We start from the raw sequence: 17680 nt of genomic DNA on the forward strand, positions 1-17680 counted from the left end.
TTAGACTGAATCAATTAAATTTCACCGAATTCAATATTTTTTTTACGGTCAATATTTAGAAATAAATGAATGAATAAGTACAAGCTACGTACCAATATTTAATTTAAGTAACCTCAAAGACTGCTAATTTAGCTTTCGATATTAAAAGGGCGTATGTTGTTGCTAGTTAATGATATTAGATGATTTGTACTTAGTGAATAGATCTATTATTTTATTATGTTACTTTAATGATAAATCAATATAGTATTTTATTATTTTTTGGATTTTCACCTTGAAGAAACTCAATAGGATGAAAATATAATATTAATCAAACTTCAAATTATAATTATTTATCTATCGAGTTAAAAAATATATATGACAATTCAATAGTCATAAAAAGATAATGAAATAAAAAAATGAAAAATATTATTTATGTAATTGTAAGCACATTATATAAAAAAGAAATATTTCATATTAATAAACGCTCTTTCTATGAATTCATGTTAGGCTTCGATTTTTCTTTGAAATAAGGAATTGGCAATACCATTTCAAACCGACCCAAATCGACCTATTGAGCATCTTTAATCCAAAAGCATCATGCAAGTAATTTCAATATTAATTAATAAAAATATCCTTGTTGACTATTTTCATCATTCATATCAAAAATAATTATGTTACAATCAATTAGTATTCTTACAATGAAGGGATTAACGAAAGGATGAGATGGCTCCTCAAACTAACCCAAACTTTACAAAGGGACGAAGGACATCCTTTGCATTAGGATCCTCCCACTCCACTACTGTCTCCCACCATTCTTTTGGATATGCTCGGATGTATTTAAGAGACGGGGGAGGGGATAGCTGGCCATTTTCAAGCAACGGAAGACAGATTGGCATCCTCTTCAGCTTCTCACATTTTATTACTATAATTTCTTCGAGAGAATTGCAAATCAGTTTTGCACTGCAAATGCTTTTCAGTTCTGGTAATTCAGACAATGCCAGAGTTCTGAACTTTGGGAGAATGAATTCCGTAATAGAATTGGAGGTGCTGCTTTCTTCATCTGTTGTTCCTATTATCTCCTCCATTTTCTTACAGAGCACCACTTCAATCCTTTCCAGGTTCACGAGGTTTGGCAGCAACACAAGTGGGAACAACTTCTTCATACTTTTACATCCACTGCAATAAAACTCTTTAAGACCAGAAAACATACCATTATATGATGGCAATGGTGGTGGAGCAGAGCAGAACCAAGAAGATGAAACCAAGCTCTCCATGTTATTGCAACCCCGAATGCTGATTTCCTCCAATTCAAGTGCATTCTCTAATGACAAAACATCACATAAACTTCTTGCATCGATGCATTCACAAACCAAACCTTGAATGTCATTTAAGAACTTGACCTGAAAATCTTTATCTCTGTCAATACTCAAATTAAACAACCCAACTCTTTTACTTGGAAAAGGATACTCAATTATTCCCATATAATCGGATCCGTCAATTATTCCTACTAAAATTGTGTATGTGCTTAATGATTGGGTGACATCCCGAGATTTGAGATACTCCACGAAGTCAGGGAGACCTTCAAAATGGCATTCCAAAGTTTCCAAATTTCTCAAGGATCCTACTTCCTTTCCTTTAACTGTTAACGGTTTCTCTAGTACAAAGACTTGCAGGTGAGAGAGTTTTGGTAATATCCCACTAGGAAACTCCTTTTCACCACATCCATTCATTCTAAGATACCTCAGGTTGGTGAGGCATTCCATTCCTTGCGGCATCTTTTCAAGTGTAGTGCAATAGAGATCCAACCTCTTCAGTGCCCTGAGCTTCTTTAATGATGGAACATGACTTAAGTTTTCACAATAATTAAGCAATAATGCAGTGAGACTCACCAAATCAGAGATAGAGTCTGGCAATTTTTCAATTCCTGTGCAAGATAGATCGAGGACCTTGAGCCCATGCAATTGCTTGAAAAATGAATCCGCAATAAATCCCAACAAACGATTTTGACATAGCAATAGAGTTGATAGATAGGGACACCTAGGTGAATAGCTGGAAGGAATTGCTTTAATTTGGTTTTGCATTAGTGAGACTCTCGTCAGATTCTCTGTCCACTCCTCTGCATCTGGCAGCTCTTTTAATTGCGCACCTGCTTTCACCATGATTTGAGAGTTCTCTAGCAGTATATGAATGGCCATGTCCCTAATCAAGTCATGCATCTTGACATACGTCATTTGAGCACTTTCCAATAGGCAGACATATTCAAGTCTATTAAGCATCGTGTGGCCCTCGTCAAATGCATCTCCCCTACTCCTCATTCCTTTAATTATTCCCTCATCGATCAAATAACCTATCAACCTCTCCCTCCGAATCCTATAATCTTCAGGAAATAATGCACAGTACAAGAGACATTGTTGTAGTGCTAAATCACCTAACCGATCATAACTAAACCTCAATAACTTGAATACTTCCTTGTCCCTAAATTCTGATTCTCTCAATTTCTTCAATGTATTTCTCCACTCATGTAGGTCATCCACTCCCCTCAAGCTTCCTGCCACTGTAATAATTCCCAATGGCAAACCAGCACATTCCCTTGCAACAGCTTTCGCAATTCCTTTCATTTTTGGTGAAAGTGCTATATCACATCCAAGTTTCTCCATGAACAAAGTCCAAGCTTCTCCCTCAGAAAGTGGCTTCACTTTGATTTTTTGTTGGCATGTCATCCAATGACAAATCGTTTCTAATCGAGTTGTCATAATCAGCTTGCATCCTTTCAACTTCTCAGGAATTCCAACTTTGTGTAGCTCAAAATTGTTTCACAAATCATCTAAAATGAGAATTCATTTTTGTTTCTTCATTAGTTCTTCTGATAATTTGGCAGCTCTGTGTCGATCATCATCTTCACTTGAAAGGTCTAGATCAAGATGTTTACCAATAAGATTCTGCAATTTATTAATGCTGAAATCTTGAGACACAATCACCCACCAAACATGATCACAAATGTCTGGTCTTTGTAGAAGTTCATTATAGATATGTAGTATTATTGTTGTTTTACCAACTCCCCTCATCCCGTAAATGCCAATAACTGAGACTTCATCATCCATTAACAAAGGCCATGTCACCTTCGTATTCTCTTCAAATGCTCGACCCACTAGCTTTTTAGAGCTAGTAGGTAATGGAACTCCTCTAGTCTTGTTGTATTTCAGACTTCCAGAAGATCTAGCTCCTGCGCCACCCTGCACTACTGATCTTCCACAGTTCTCCACGTCCTCCTCCTCCACTGGTTCTGTCCTCACTCTAACCATGTCCTGCTCATCATGCCTATTTACATCATTGTTTACTGATGGAGCACAAGGTTGATCATAACATCTTCTAATGTCAAGACAAAATTGGGATGAATCTCCTCTAGGCTCATCAGCTTGATTCATTGATGGCCTCTCACAAGAGATACCTCTCTCCAGATGCTGCACTTGTTCTGTTCTCGGTATAGTTTCAAATGCATCATGCAGACGCTCCACATCCTCATCTTCCTGCATTAAATAGGTAGAGATTTCATTCAGCTTCTGCTCCTTTGAAAGGGCAGAGTGTATCTGAACCCAAGTACCATCAGCAAATCGATCCACTAAATCTGTTCCCTGTGTTGCTTCTCCTCTATTCTCATGAGCATCAACTCTGAGTCTCCAAGGAGAGACACTTCTGTCAACATGCTGAAAAGATCCTTCACCAGTGTATTCCATGCCATTTGCCGCTTCTAAACGCGAATGAATTCTCTCATGCCCAACACCTTGTTTCATGCCTTGAACTCCCACTTGCATCCTTCCAGCATCCCCTGCCAAATTACCAAGTACTGCATTGTCTTGTTCTTGTGGACAGGTGGAAATGGCATAATCATTAACATTGCATGAACCTGCTATGTTTTTATGTCTTTTGTTGCCACCACGCATAGCTAGAAAGGCTGCTCCTTGAACTTCTTTAGGCACCTGACCACAAATGCCAACACCATGCCCTCTCTCTCCCGAAAAATGCCATTTGATCCTCGAAATGGAAGTACCATTCGCAAATAAATGCCCACAAAACTTACACTTCATGGTTCCATCATTCATATCTTCAACTTCCTTCCAAAACGGATCATCTGATCTACCCATTTTGTCCTATAGATAAAAAGGGTCAAAATATTGAATAAAAATTAATGGAAGTACATTAATTGGAAAAGGAAGATTGAAACTACAATAATAAGTTACAAACAACAAAGAAACTAAGAAGAAAAAACAATGAATTCAAGGTTAAATTTGGGTCAATTTAGTATGAACTCCTTAAGGCAGAGACGGAACCAAGGGGTGGCAAGCAGGTTCCGGCCCCTACAAAATATTTTAAATCTTTTTTTAGTATTTAAATATAACAAGTAATGAGTTTTCTAATAATAAATTATTATTTTACTACTTATCTTTAAATTTAAAATTATCTCTCCTTATAAATAGAAAAAAAAACAAATAATTTTTTTAATTTAATTATATTTCTTTACCGTTTCTCTGTAAAACAAAGCTGCCAATTAATTTATTATTTATCAAAACAAGGTAATTTGTTATCTAAATTTAAAATCTTTTGTTTTTTTTATGTTTGTTAAGAATTTAATAAGTTTTATATATATATATATAGCTATTTTTTCTTTTTTTATAGATTTACTAGTTTTACCAAAAAATTTATATTTCTTGTTATAGTGAATGTTGTTTTTCTAATTAATTGGATATATTTTATGGGTTTGTTTTGATTATGCTTGGATTTTTTTATGTTTTGTTTTTAGAAAAACAGTTAAAATTATCAATTTTTCTCACATGTACCTTATTATCACAAGGTCCCATATACAATTAGACATGATCTTTCTAGTCAAATTGAGTTCTTTGAAAAGCACATACTCAATTTTAATTCAGTGTAAATTTTCTTCTTTAGAAACCAATAATTCTATTTTTTATATTAGATTTATTTTTATATATCAGTTTCTTTACATGTAAAAACCTATACCTTGTTATATTAGTTTTGACCCCTATCAAATAATCTCAGCTCCGCCCTACCTTAAGGCATGAATTGTTACAACTGAGAAAGATAAAATTATTTATTTTTGGAAACTGTTGATGATCCTAACTCCAAAGTTTCTCGTTAGAATTTCCACAACTTGTGTTTTACTTGAAAGATTCAAACCAGAGTTACATGTGAAAAACAAAATGAAGAAGATGGAGTATAATAATCTACCTGGATTCAAGTTGTTCTTCAAGTGCTGGTTTGCTTAAGTAGTATTCAGGAAGAAAAACAAGAACAGAGAAGAACATATGGTTTAAAAATAACAAGGAAGTTGCAAGATGTTTAGCTCCAGATGATTCGATTCAATCAGAAAAGGAAGCACTGATCATCAGAAAGGTTTAAGAAATTTGATGAGGGAAATTGGGAAATCAATGGGATAATGAGATGAGATTTGGAAGAGAATGTTACGGTAGCAAAGATTATTGTATTGTTTGACAAGAAGGAGGTTGCTTCGAAGGAAGCCACAAACTTTACCTACCGAAGATTATATTATAAGCTAATTGCTGACTGAGTTAACGTATGGACCCACCCCATTGTTGAAACTTTGAAAAAGCTGACCTGAAAATGTAAGAGCCTGAACCTTGGCTTCAAGAGCTGTAAGTCCTATGCTATGAATGATGCCTCTCACTCCTCCCCCATCAATTTCAAGGACCGTAGCCAAGTAGTGACCGTCACTATCTAAATGCTGTTTATTGCATTAGTGAAAAGCTAAATGCTGTTTATTGCACGCTGCTAATTGAGAAATACAGAACTCAGTTCAACCCAGCAAGTTGCTGCATCAGAGTTAAAACTCCATAGCAGTCAGCACAATCTATGAAGATAAATTGAAAACAAAACAATCAACGACTAAAATTAAAAAATGCATCTAAAGCTTAGAAAAAACTGAGATAAAACACTATTTTTCTCTCTTGATACATGGTAGAAGTCTGAGCATATTTATTTATGTAATTAATTTTAATTTTAATTTTAATTTTAATTTTAATAATAGTTGTGTTCTTTCTACCCCAAGAAATCAAGAACGCTAATTCCATTAAAGAAGATTCTAAAGCCCATATTTAGATAAATTAGAAGAAAGGACTGCAACCCTAGTGCAAAAGACCTATAAACTAGCCTAACAAATCATACCCCGAGAAGCAAAAGCCAGAAACAAGCTAGCTCAATTTTTTTTATTAAATAGACTCATTAACATTTTTTATATATTTATTGACATAAATAATTCTAAATTTATCTAATTAAATATATACAAAACGTGGATAGCATAACTAAACACACTAACTTTTGACAAAAACATATTATTTTAATATTTTTCTAAATAAAAAAATACTTTTAAAAATAATTATAATCACCCTTCTAAATAGTTTTTTTTTAACCCAAACAACCGACGAGCATGAAGGTTTCAAACTCATGGTGCCTTTTTCTTATTATAAATATAAAATAAAATTTAAGTCAAGGAGGTCCAGTCTTAAACGCTCCAAACATTATCCATGTCTCAAGCTTATGTGATCCAAGAATTCATATTTATTACAAATTTATAATTTTATCTGATTTTTTATCTTATGATTCAAGAAGTTTATATTGTAAATTCAAGAATTTTAAGTTTATAGTCAATTTTATAATTCACAAAAATATTTGATCCCTGAATTAGTTTTATAATTGTGTTCTTGATCGCTGAATTAGTTTTCTAATTGTTTTGCATAAATTCTGAAGAATAAAAATATTTTAACAATAGTTTTTGTGCTAAAAATGCTACTCTATTCGACTTTTAATTCAAATTGTATTTATATAGTTAAATGTTTTTCTCTTTAATAAATCCATTATTGGATTTGAAATTTATAACTTATTTTCTAATTCAAAATGGAGATTTGGTTTGTTTTTAAAGTTTTTTACTTTTGTAAAATTGTTTGAAAAAAATAAAAATTTAGATCAAGTCATGTTGGCTTAACTCGAATCAGCAAAATCAAAGATACAAGTGAATAATAAATTTTAATATTCATAGTGGTGGAGCAAAATCCAACTTTGACCTAGAGTGTTGCATCGCATTCCTTCAAAATTTGATATTGTTTTTGTTTAAAATTAATTTTTTATATAAATTTTTAAATTATTTTGATGTGTTGATGTTAAAAAAAAATTAAAAAATAAAAAATATTATTTTAATATATTTTTAAACAAAAATTATTTTAAATTATAACCGTTATTATATAAACAAATACACCCTATCTCGTTACTTTTTATAGACCTCTTAATTTTCAAGAGAGCCTTAGCCATTCCTTTTATGCAAGTGCACGCTTTGCCAAACAATCCTTTAGGATAACGGGTTGCCCTCCGACGGCTTGCCATAACAGGCCAGGACTAATTGGGAAAAGTCTTCAAAAGAAAAAAGGACTACTTTTTTATGGGATGGTGGGGGAGTTTCTCGGAATTGAGATGGTCAGGGATGTAGAGGATTGTCATCATTCCCATCACTGTTATCGCCATCGAGTCTTCGACATGCTTTTACAAGTTTAATTACTCTTAAATTGCCCTTAAGACATTTTCTAATCTATCCTTTTAATGAGTATCTTTCTTTAAGCTAATAAAGATACAATTATTAATTACTTAAAAAAACTCAATCCTACCTAATTTATTAAAAAAAAATTAAGATTTGTTTTTATGTTAATTTTTTTTCATGGTGATTTGTAAAGAAGAAACTGTATCTAACCATTAACATGTTATTTAATAATTAATTAAATTTCAAATCTTTTGTTTTATTAATTTTTACTTAAACTAATAAAATCAACTCATGATCCTATCAATTTTATTGATTTTATTATTAATTAGATTTTCCTAAACGACATTGTTTTAATTTTTTAAAAAATAATTCAAAATTCTTGAAACAAAACTATATTGAATTGATATATGTCAGGCATGGATTGATCTACCCAACCTATAAATTCGATCACCTGTAAATAAAGTTTAATTAGTCTAGAAACTGTTGAGTAATTTGGGACCAAAGTCTAGGACTTCGATAATACTTAAATAATAGCGATGTTCCTACAATAACAATGACGTTACATAACTTATATATATATATATATATATATATATATATATATATATATATATTGGATGTACAAAGCACAAATAATAATAATTTTGGATGCAAAACATAGGCTGCAACGCAGATGGAGCAAGAAATTCCACCCCAAGAAAAATCCAAATCAATGAGAGGCAAAGAGTTCTTTGTATGTAAGCAGGAGTTAAAAAACTGAAAATTAATTAAATTAAAAAATAATAATTAAAAAAATCAAATCACGAAAAAAACTGGTTAAATCAATAAAAATTTTGAAAAAACTGACTACTTCGGTTCGGTTTTGGTTTTATAAGTTTGAAACCGAAAAACCAAACTGAACCCAAACCGAGCCAAATCGGAAAAAAACCGAGCCAAATAGGAAAAAACTGATCCAAACTGCAAAAACCTAGGCAAACTGAAAAAACCGAGCCAAACTAGTTTGAACCTTGTCCTAAAAAACCGAACCGGACTGAACTAAAATAGGTCGGTTTGAACTAGTTTCGGTTTCTTTTTTTTTAAATTTAATTTGGTTATTTTTTTATAAAAACCGAACCAAATCGAAAATAATGACCCTACTGTCATTATCAATTTTATTTTATTTTACTCTCTTCTTGTGAGTATATAAACTATCTTAACATTTACAATTCAACCCAAAATTGATAATGGCAGAAACACCAAGAACTCTTCGCCTCTCATTGAAGATCAGGCTCCTCCTCGCCGCCCACGCCTTTGGGATTCGCGTCGCCAGCCGTTCCGACCACACCGTAAACCGCAGCGTATTGAACATCTTCGACCCCAAGGCCGCTGCTTCCGCCAAACCAATCAATGGGGTCTCCTCTTTCGACAACACTATTGACCCTACCCGCAACCTGTGGTTCCGCCTCTACGCCCCCACATCCACCGCCACTACCGATGCTCTGCCTGTGATCATATTCTTTCATGGTGGGGGCTTCGCATTCATGGCGGCTAACTCAAAATCTTTTGACGTCCTCTGCCGGCGACTTGCACGTGAAATTAATGCAGTTGTTATCTCTGTTAACTATCGGCTTGCTCCTGAGTACAAGTACCCATGCCAGTACGAAGATGGCTTTGATGCGTTGAAATACATCGATGGCATGACCTTTGAGAATTTCCCAGCAAATTTGGATCTTGGAAGGTGTTTTATAGCAGGTGATAGTGCAGGGGGTAACTTGGCTCATCACGTCGTGCTCAAAGCTTGTGAACACACATTTTCTAACATAAAGATCAAGGGACTCGTAGCAATGCAGCCATTTTTCGGAGGGGAAGAAAGGACAGAATCAGAAATCAAGCTTGTTGGGGTTCCTTTAATATCAGTGGAACGTACAGACTGGATGTGGAAGGCGTTTCTGCCTGAGGGATCGGACCGAAACCACTAGGTGGTTAATGTTTTCGGACCAAATGCGGTGGATATTTCAGGCGTGAAGTTCCCTGCTACGTTACTCTTTGTCGGAGGGTTCGATCCCTTGCAAGATTGGCAGAAGAGGTACCATGAGGGGCTGAAGAAATCTGGGAAAGAAGTGCATTTGGTAGAGTATCCAAATGTTTTTCATGGGTTTTATTGCCTACCTGAATCGCCTGAATTTTCTTTGTTGATCGGTGAGGTGAAGAGTTTTGTGCAAAAGCAGTCATCTCTTACATAGGGTGAGGTGACGACGACATCTATTTTATTATTACATCTTATTCAATAATTAAATCGTATTTAAATTGTAATGATTTTATTTACTATTGAAGATAGATTATATGTGTATTGAATTGTTCAATTATTTGATGGATTAGATTTGAGTGTTGTTATCTGTCCACAATAAATTACATAGTTGGTTTGGTCGACAAGAACAAATTTCTTTGAAAAAGAAACGCTAATTTGTTTTCAATGCCGGAAGTACGAGTGGCTGAAAAAAATATCAAATTAATATTTATTTAGATATTTTTTAATGATTTTAATATTATGATATAAAAATATATAAAAAAATTATTTTAATATATTTTTAATAAAAAAATAATATTATAAAAAAATATCATTCATTCCATTACCAATCACACTAAAATAATGTTTTGCTTGTATTTGTGTGATTCTTGTTATTTTACAAAGTGTTTTTCACTTATAAATATATTAAAATAATAATTTTTTATTTTTTAAAAATTATTTTTGGTATTAACACATCAAAATGATTTGAAAATACTAAAAAAATATTAATTTAAAACCAAGAAAAAAATAAAAAAAATTCAATCTTTTTTTAAAATACTTTTAAAATACAAAAACAACAAGTATAAGTGGCTCTTTTATTTTCATAATTGTCGGTATATAAATGGAGTTTTAGGTTGGCGTGTTAAACTCTATATCTATAAATCAATCTTGATTTATTGTTAAATAATGTCATTTGGGGTTTTATTTTTAACTAAATGATGTTGTTTGAGAAAAAATAAATTAGATGAAATTGTTTTAGATAAAAATTAAAAATAAATCCTTAGAATTGACATTATCAGATTTTACAGTGATTTATTCAGGTCAACCAAATTAATAATTAATCTGTCAAGTACTAATTAATCAGTTAAGTCCCTTGAAAGATTGCTCTATAAAACAATGACCGGTCATCTTTACGACTTATTTTCACAATCCTTCGCCGGGCCGCTGAAGAACTCTTTGAAGCTCATCTGCCATCCCTTGTAAGAGAACAGGTTTTCGGATCATTCCATTCATTCCCATCTGCAGGCATCTCTCCCAAACATTATCCTCAGCACTGGAAGTCACAGCTATAATCAATGGCCAACTACGACTTCGGATCTTCCGGATTCGCGTTGCCACTTCGAACCCATCCATTTCTGGCATTTGAATATCTAAAACAACTAGTCTGAAAGAATTTTCGGCAGTGCTAAGAGCACTAAGGCATTCAAACCCGGATGAAACAGCAGTCACTTCACAACCTAACTTCTCAAGCAACTTCTTGGTAACGGTTCTGTTTAAAGCATCGTCATCAGCAATTAATATTTTTTTAGGTATTTTTTAATATATTAATGAAAAAATATAAAAAAATACTATATTAAAAAAAAAATTTTGCTTTCCATTACCAATCACACTAAAATAATGTTGTGTGTCCTTTGAGCCATTTGGTGAGGAATGGTGATGTTGGTTTTTTGTTTTTTATTTTTTTATCCTAATTGTCGGTCTAAAGATAAGTCGTGGGGTTGCCATGTTAAATTTCTATTTTTAATTGAATAATATTGTTTTTTTTTATATTACTAAATTTCACAATACTTTTTTTTTAAATAATTTTATTTAAAAATATATCAAAATAATATATTATCAGATTAACCCAGTTAGCTGGTTTGTGCAGGCTGTGTTTTTGTACATGTCGAGGGGAAGGGAAATGTAAAATGAAATGTGGATGACAACTGGGCTGATAATTGATAGTTTGACACAGTCCATTTTTCATTGTATGTGGGAGAGAAGCAATGAAGAAGAGGACAGGATAAAATGCCAAGAAATAAAACGAAAACTTATTTGATGTTTGAGTTGGAAGTGTACTGTTTCATGTGGCTTATCACATATCGAAACTATAGGCATGTTTGGAATTATGATATTTTTTATGTTTTAAAAATTATTTTTAAAATTAGTATATTAAAACAATCTAAAAATATATATATAAAATAATTTTTAACAAAAAAAAATTGATATTTGAGGGAACGCGGTTGAAACCGCATTCCCAAACGCTCTCTTCATTTTTTTTTCAATCACAAGGTTACTATAAAAATGTATGTGTGTTTGGTATTATAATATAAGGTATTTTTCGCTTGAAAATATATAAAAATAATTTTTTTAATATCAACATATCAAAATCATTAAAAAATATTAAAAAATCATCAATATTCTTTTGAATCAAACACATTTTTAAAACATTCTTAAATGCATTTTCAAACCCAAAAATAAATGATATCTTTATAATTGTAGTTCATAAAACATTCTCCTACATCTAAGCACAAAAAGGTTTCGAAGTTAAAAGTAATCTTATAGTAGCATGTGTATTGTCTTAACTATAGATGTAGTAAGGTGATTTGATTTAGTAAATATGTAATTTAAAATCAGATTCGGGTTAAGTTTTAATTTATACTTAGTTTTGGTTAAGTTTTAATTTATATTAATTTTGATATTAATATGGTTAATCCCAGATAATCTTCCTACAATCCAATTTACTCTTGTTAAAACTTAACCAAATCAAAACTAGGAAATATCTTTCCTTCTAAAAAAAAAGTTTTGAAAATCCAGATTGATTAACTCATAACTTGAGCTCTTTTCGAGATTTTAAGATCAGACCCCAGGCCAGGTCTGACTACTATAAGCTCAAGTGACTGACCCAATTCAAAATCATGTTTTTGACGTTTCACGTTTGATCAAAGTGGGCTACCCTTTGTTCCTGAATGCTGGAAGTTACTATTTTTTCAGAGAGATGAAAGGTGTAGCAGACAGTAATCACAGACCATGTTAACCTGTATAAAATAACAATTAGTAAAAGCAACTGGGCCAAGAAATATCCAACTAGCTTGAGCACATCTGGAAGATTTAGTCTCTGTATTATTTCACTTCCCTGAATAATTTTTCAGGTTCCTTTTGCTGTTATATAAAAATTGCTGTTTCTCATGAGTCATTATCCATTCTATGAAATTCTAGCGTTAGAGAGAGGTAAAAGTTTACACTTTGTATACCATGTAGTATAACGCTAAAAGTTAAACATCTCCATGCTGGATTTGTTTGATTTAAGAGCAGTGATGACCCTTGAAAGATTGCTCTATAAAACAATGTCCGGTCATCCCTCGCCGGGCCGCTGAAGAACTCTTTGAAGCTCATCTGCCATCCCTTGTAAGAGAACAGGTTTTCGGATCATTCCATTCATTCCCATCTGCAGGCATCTCTCCCAAACATTATCCTCAGCACTGGAAGTCACAGCTATAATCAATGGCCAACTACGACTTCGGATCTTCCGGATTCGCGTTGCCACTTCGAACCCATCCATTTCTGGCATTTGAATATCTAAAACAACTAGTCTGAAAGAATTTTCAGCAGAGCTAAGAGCACTAAGGCATTCAAACCCGGATGAAACAGCAGTCACTTCACAACCTAACTTCTCAAGCAACTTCTTGGTAACGGTTCTGTTTAAAGCATCATCATCAGCAAGTATAACTCGAAGGCCTCTGAACTGAGGAATGGAACTTGGTTGTTCTGAGGAAAGTCCAGAGGCAAATGTGGCTCTTCCATAAGATGGTCGGATTTGAAACCGAAGAACCAGAGTCATGCTCTGTGCAAAACCCAGAGGGTTCAAAGATATCCAGATATTACCTTGCATCATCTGCACATACACTTCTTCTTAATATTGTTTCATATAGTATAGTTCATGCATCTTAAATCTGCTACAGGAAGATAAATTGGAAAAAGAAAACAAAGCTCTTTATTTCAAGTATGCTTTCCTAAAAGCCACAGCACAAACAAAGGCATGATATGGCACCAAATCATTTATAACCTAACACCCCCCCCCCCCCCCCACCACCAAAAAAAAAATAATAAAAATAAAAATAAAAAGCTTTTGAGTCCTATATGGAGGTGGCACCAACTGAAAAACAAATGAGATATGGATGAAGAGTCCATTTGGTATGACTTATAGAGAATCATTTTTGACTTCGAGTCATGATTCTAAAGTTAATTGTCATGAATGACTTCTGACAAAAATAATTTAAGTTGGACATATCTTTGGGAGGCATTGGCTGAGAACAATTTCTTTTAAGAACGGAGATGGTACAAGTTAGAATCAATAGGTTACAAGTTAGAAATTTCAACTTTTAACTTGATTGTAGAAATAAGTTTTTGATTCAAGAAAGTTATTTCAAACCAAACATATGGTTTTTCTTTGAGTAAAAAAAGAAAACTTAAATAATTTGCAAAAGTCATGCCAAACGAGATCTAAGTTGGGCAATATTTAGTGAGGTTATTTGGAAGCGGAAGTGAGTTATAATTTCCAGAAATGGAACTAGCTAAGAGAGATTGCCCATGGAACAAGGCCATATTGAAACATTCTGCAAGGGGAGAATGCCTCAAATCTCATCAGATGCATTTACAAGAAGTTGTAAACTTAGAAAAGAAAGTTTTCTTCCATAAATTTTACTAGCAATTCTCTCTGTGCAATGCATTTTCATCTCTAGATTTAGGTGCATAAAATGGCATCATTTCACCTCACAGGGTGTCTGCTGCCATTGCCTCTATTGCACAATAATGCAGCAATAATTATAAACTACTGGCATGTGTAGTCCACGTAGATAAAAATAATATTTGATGCCTCACCTGTACAAGCCTTTTGCACATGATGAAGCCCAGACCCTCCTTAGCTTCAGCACTGTTTTGCTTCCTACCAGAAGAATTTGTGGTTGAGCTAGCTCCATCTGATAGAGAACTTCCTTCTCTGATCTCCATGTCAAACTTTATACATACAAACTCATCAGGAGCATTTGATTTCCACATCCCCAACATTCTATCTGTCTTGCCCTCGCTATCACTCTCTGAAAAAACTCGAAATATGACATTCCCCCCTCCATCATAGATATTTAAAAGATATCCAACCATGTGTAAAATAACTTGAAAGGCCCTTCTTTCATCTCCTATCACTAGATCAGGCAAAGAACTTTGAACATCAAGTTCAAAATCAAAACCTTTATACACACACAAGCACTTAGCAAGGCAACAAGCTTCTTTGATCATGGAGCGTAGACGAAAGGGCCTCATCCCTAAAGGGAACCTTCCGGTGTTATCTTCTGCTGAAATATCCATCACATCATTAATCAAAGTTGAAAGCACATTGCTGGTTTTCACCAATGTGTCAATAACAATCCTTTGCTCAAAGCCCATATTATCATTTTGGAACATAGAGAGCAATCCCAGGATTGAGTGCATTGGTCTCCTCATCCCATGGCTCATCACTTTTTGAAAGGAATTCCTTGCCTGGCTTGCCATCATTGCATTATTCCTTGCCTGTTGCAGTGCACGATTTTGCTCACTCAGTTTCTCTCTCATGACTTTTGATTCTTCAAGAACTGCCGCATGAGACAAAGCCACAGCTACTTGATCAGCAACTACTTCCACTATTTCCAATTCCTCAGGGCTCCAGCCTCTACAACTCATGCTTGGAAGAACCAAAACCAGTATAGCATAACAAGTATCCACTAATTCAGGTGTCCCCCCTTTGAAATTTGAAACCTGTAGCATTGGCATCCGGATTGCTGCCACAGCACCTGACTCCTCCAACTCTCTACCACTTGAAGCACCAAGAGCTGAATCAGGCCTCAAAACCTTGACCCCCTTGCTACCTTGTATTTCTAACACATCTGGATCATTTACCGGGATAGAACGGCGATAAATTTTAGAATTGCCCTTCAACTCATGGGTGAGATGGAACTCCGTTCTATTCTCATTAGGCATCCATACAGCACAATTATGCAAATCTAAAGTCTGAGAAAGCTCAACCAGAGTGGTATACAATATTGTATGCTTATCAAGTGACTTCCTGATTTCTTGCGTTAGCATCCTAACATGCCAACTAGCTTCCTTTTGCTTCTTCATCATCCCCACCTCTTGGTCTAATTCCAACACATTTTGCTTTAAGAAAAGCTCCCTCACCTTCCATTTGAGAAGAAGAGGAATCAGAGTTAAAAGGGTTATGGCGGTTGCACAAGAGACCAAGGCCGTGAGGAATTTGGCAATGGTGAGGGACAGTATCAGCTGGAATGAGTGTGGTCCATAATAAGTCCATGCATTGATCAAATGTGTCAGTCCACAAAGGACTATGAATGCTATAAACTGAAGAAGGACCCATTTGAAAGGAAAGTTGGAGCAGCTAATAAACCAAAGAAGCTCGATTGGTATCGAAAAATACGCTATTGCAATAAAAACATCACTCACTCTCTGAGCTTCCATAATGTTGTGTATGCTCCAAAAACCCTCATCATCGCAATTACAATTCGCAAAGTCATTGTCACTTGCAGTGACCAAGATCGCTAGATATGAAATCAGCAAGAATCTAGAAGCTAATGCTCTTAACATTGCGCACCCAAGTGAACACTTGCCTAATGCATTCTTGTCACACGTTCCTAAATCTTACAAATCCCTAGTATATCAGAATCCAAAAAACAAAATATGAAAGACAACTGCTTGAACTATGCTCTAGAACCCCAAGTATGAATATACATTCCCTGGTCTGAACTCTTCAAACACACAAACACAGACACACACAAGCTCACCAATTATAACAAAGCCATGTCTAATACTCCAAGATCTAAAATACCAACTTGAATTTTACACTAAAAATCAACAACACAACACCATCAACCAAATTTCAAGATCTTCCAGACCCATAAAAAAAATAGACCACTGTGATTTTCTTTCCACAACCAGTAATCTTTGACACGTTTCCCCACCACTGCTCATCTTATTATTTTGATAGCCATACAAGAAGAAGAAAAAAAACCAAAATTCTAAATTGAAAACAAGGAGCTATCTACCATTTTGGAAAACAAAATGAGAAATCAGAAATGAAGAGTGGACCAAATAAAAGAAGCTAGAAAGAACACACCTTTTGCCTCTCCTGAGTCAAAACCACCTACCCAAGCCAAAACCAATTACTTTTTGCTATATTTTGAATAACACCCAAGTCAAGATGCATCAACTTGCTCGCTCTAAAAAAAGAAAAGAAGGGGGGAAGGGGGTTTTCCTCTCTTGCCTAGTAAAAGTGGAATTGTTGCTCTATGAGCTATCAATCACTCTCACAAAGAAGAAAGATTTATATACCTCTTCAACAAAAGATCTTTCCGCTTTTCTTTTCTTTTTTTTCTTCCTAGCTTAGCCTAAATCACCTCTCCCCTCTCTAATAAAGTTTAAAGAGAGAATCTGGTGTCGTGAACTTGAGATGTGATGGGAGAAAGAAACAGTGAAAGAAAACACAGAATAGGGTTTAAGAAGTGGGGTCCTCACTTCTCCACACATACTGAATGTGAAGAGAACCTAGACACCCTCTTCTTCTTCTCTCTCTCTATGTCCCATCACCCCATCAAGAATATGGTTTTCTATTCTTCCCTTCCTTTATGGAACCTTTTTGCTCATCAAGAAAGTTTTGGCTTTTGCTCCATTTTCTTATTATTAGCTAGGATTTCTTTGAATTGGTTTGCTTGTTTTTGTTTATAATATCATACGTGTGGTAACTTTTGTTTTAGAAAAAATAGTTTAATTAAGTAAATATTTTTTATTTAAATTTTAATTTTATAAAAACTAAAATAATCTATTTTTTATTTATAATTTTATTTATTTTACATATAAAAATCTATCTTATTTGACCAAATACATTTTTTTAAATACAATTAAAAATATTTTTTTAAATTATAATCACAAAAACTATTAACATAATAAGAATATGTTTGATAGTTTGATAGTTTTCACTGTTAGATGTTTTTTAAAAGTATATTTAAAAAAAATATTAAATTTATTTTTTAGTATTTTTTTATTTTTTTATAATTCTAATATTAAAAATA

General features: G+C 33.7%; 3 protein-coding genes and 1 pseudogene across 3 annotated transcripts; 1 reads left to right on the forward strand and 3 right to left on the reverse strand.

Annotated features, from left to right (window-relative positions):
* Window positions 1–594: 594 nt before the first annotated feature.
* On the reverse strand, window positions 595–5493 carry LOC133668842 (probable disease resistance protein At4g27220). The gene is made up of 2 exons (XM_062088860.1): window positions 5224–5493; window positions 595–4127 (listed from the first exon to the last, which is right to left on the reverse strand). Exon 2 carries the CDS (start codon window positions 2730–2732, stop codon window positions 711–713), a length of 2022 nt encoding a protein of 673 aa, XP_061944844.1. The 5' UTR covers window positions 2733–4127; window positions 5224–5493; the 3' UTR covers window positions 595–710.
* LOC133668119 (uncharacterized) lies at window positions 2817–4121 on the reverse strand. Its single transcript, XM_062087860.1, has one exon. The coding sequence runs from the start codon at window positions 4119–4121 to the stop codon at window positions 2817–2819; it is 1305 nt and encodes a 434-aa protein (XP_061943844.1).
* Window positions 5494–8714: 3221 nt separating the features above from the next.
* LOC133667997 (probable carboxylesterase 18) lies at window positions 8715–9909 on the forward strand (annotated as a pseudogene).
* A 2758-nt stretch (window positions 9910–12667) lies between these two features.
* On the reverse strand, window positions 12668–17272 carry LOC133668397 (protein EIN4-like). The gene is made up of 2 exons (XM_062088210.1): window positions 14448–17272; window positions 12668–13461 (listed from the first exon to the last, which is right to left on the reverse strand). Exons 1-2 carry the CDS (start codon window positions 16197–16199, stop codon window positions 12922–12924), a joined length of 2292 nt encoding a protein of 763 aa, XP_061944194.1. The 5' UTR covers window positions 16200–17272; the 3' UTR covers window positions 12668–12921.
* Between the last annotated feature and the right edge of the window lie 408 nt (window positions 17273–17680).

The sequence above is a fragment of the Populus nigra genome, chromosome 11 (genome assembly GCF_951802175.1).
Source record: "Populus nigra chromosome 11, ddPopNigr1.1, whole genome shotgun sequence".
NCBI lineage: Eukaryota > Viridiplantae > Streptophyta > Magnoliopsida > Malpighiales > Salicaceae > Populus > Populus nigra.

Coding starts and splice junctions, on each gene's coding strand:
- LOC133668842 (XM_062088860.1), bottom strand. CDS start 2,732: ATGACAACTCGATTAGAAACGATTTGTCATTGGATGACATGCCAACAA.
- LOC133668119 (XM_062087860.1), bottom strand. CDS start 4,121: ATGGGTAGATCAGATGATCCGTTTTGGAAGGAAGTTGAAGATATGAAT.
- LOC133668397 (XM_062088210.1), bottom strand. CDS start 16,199: ATGTTAAGAGCATTAGCTTCTAGATTCTTGCTGATTTCATATCTAGCG. Junction 13,462..14,447: donor TGTGCAAAAGGCTTGTACAG/GTGAGGCATCAA, acceptor GTGTATGTGCAG/ATGATGCAAGGTAATATCTG.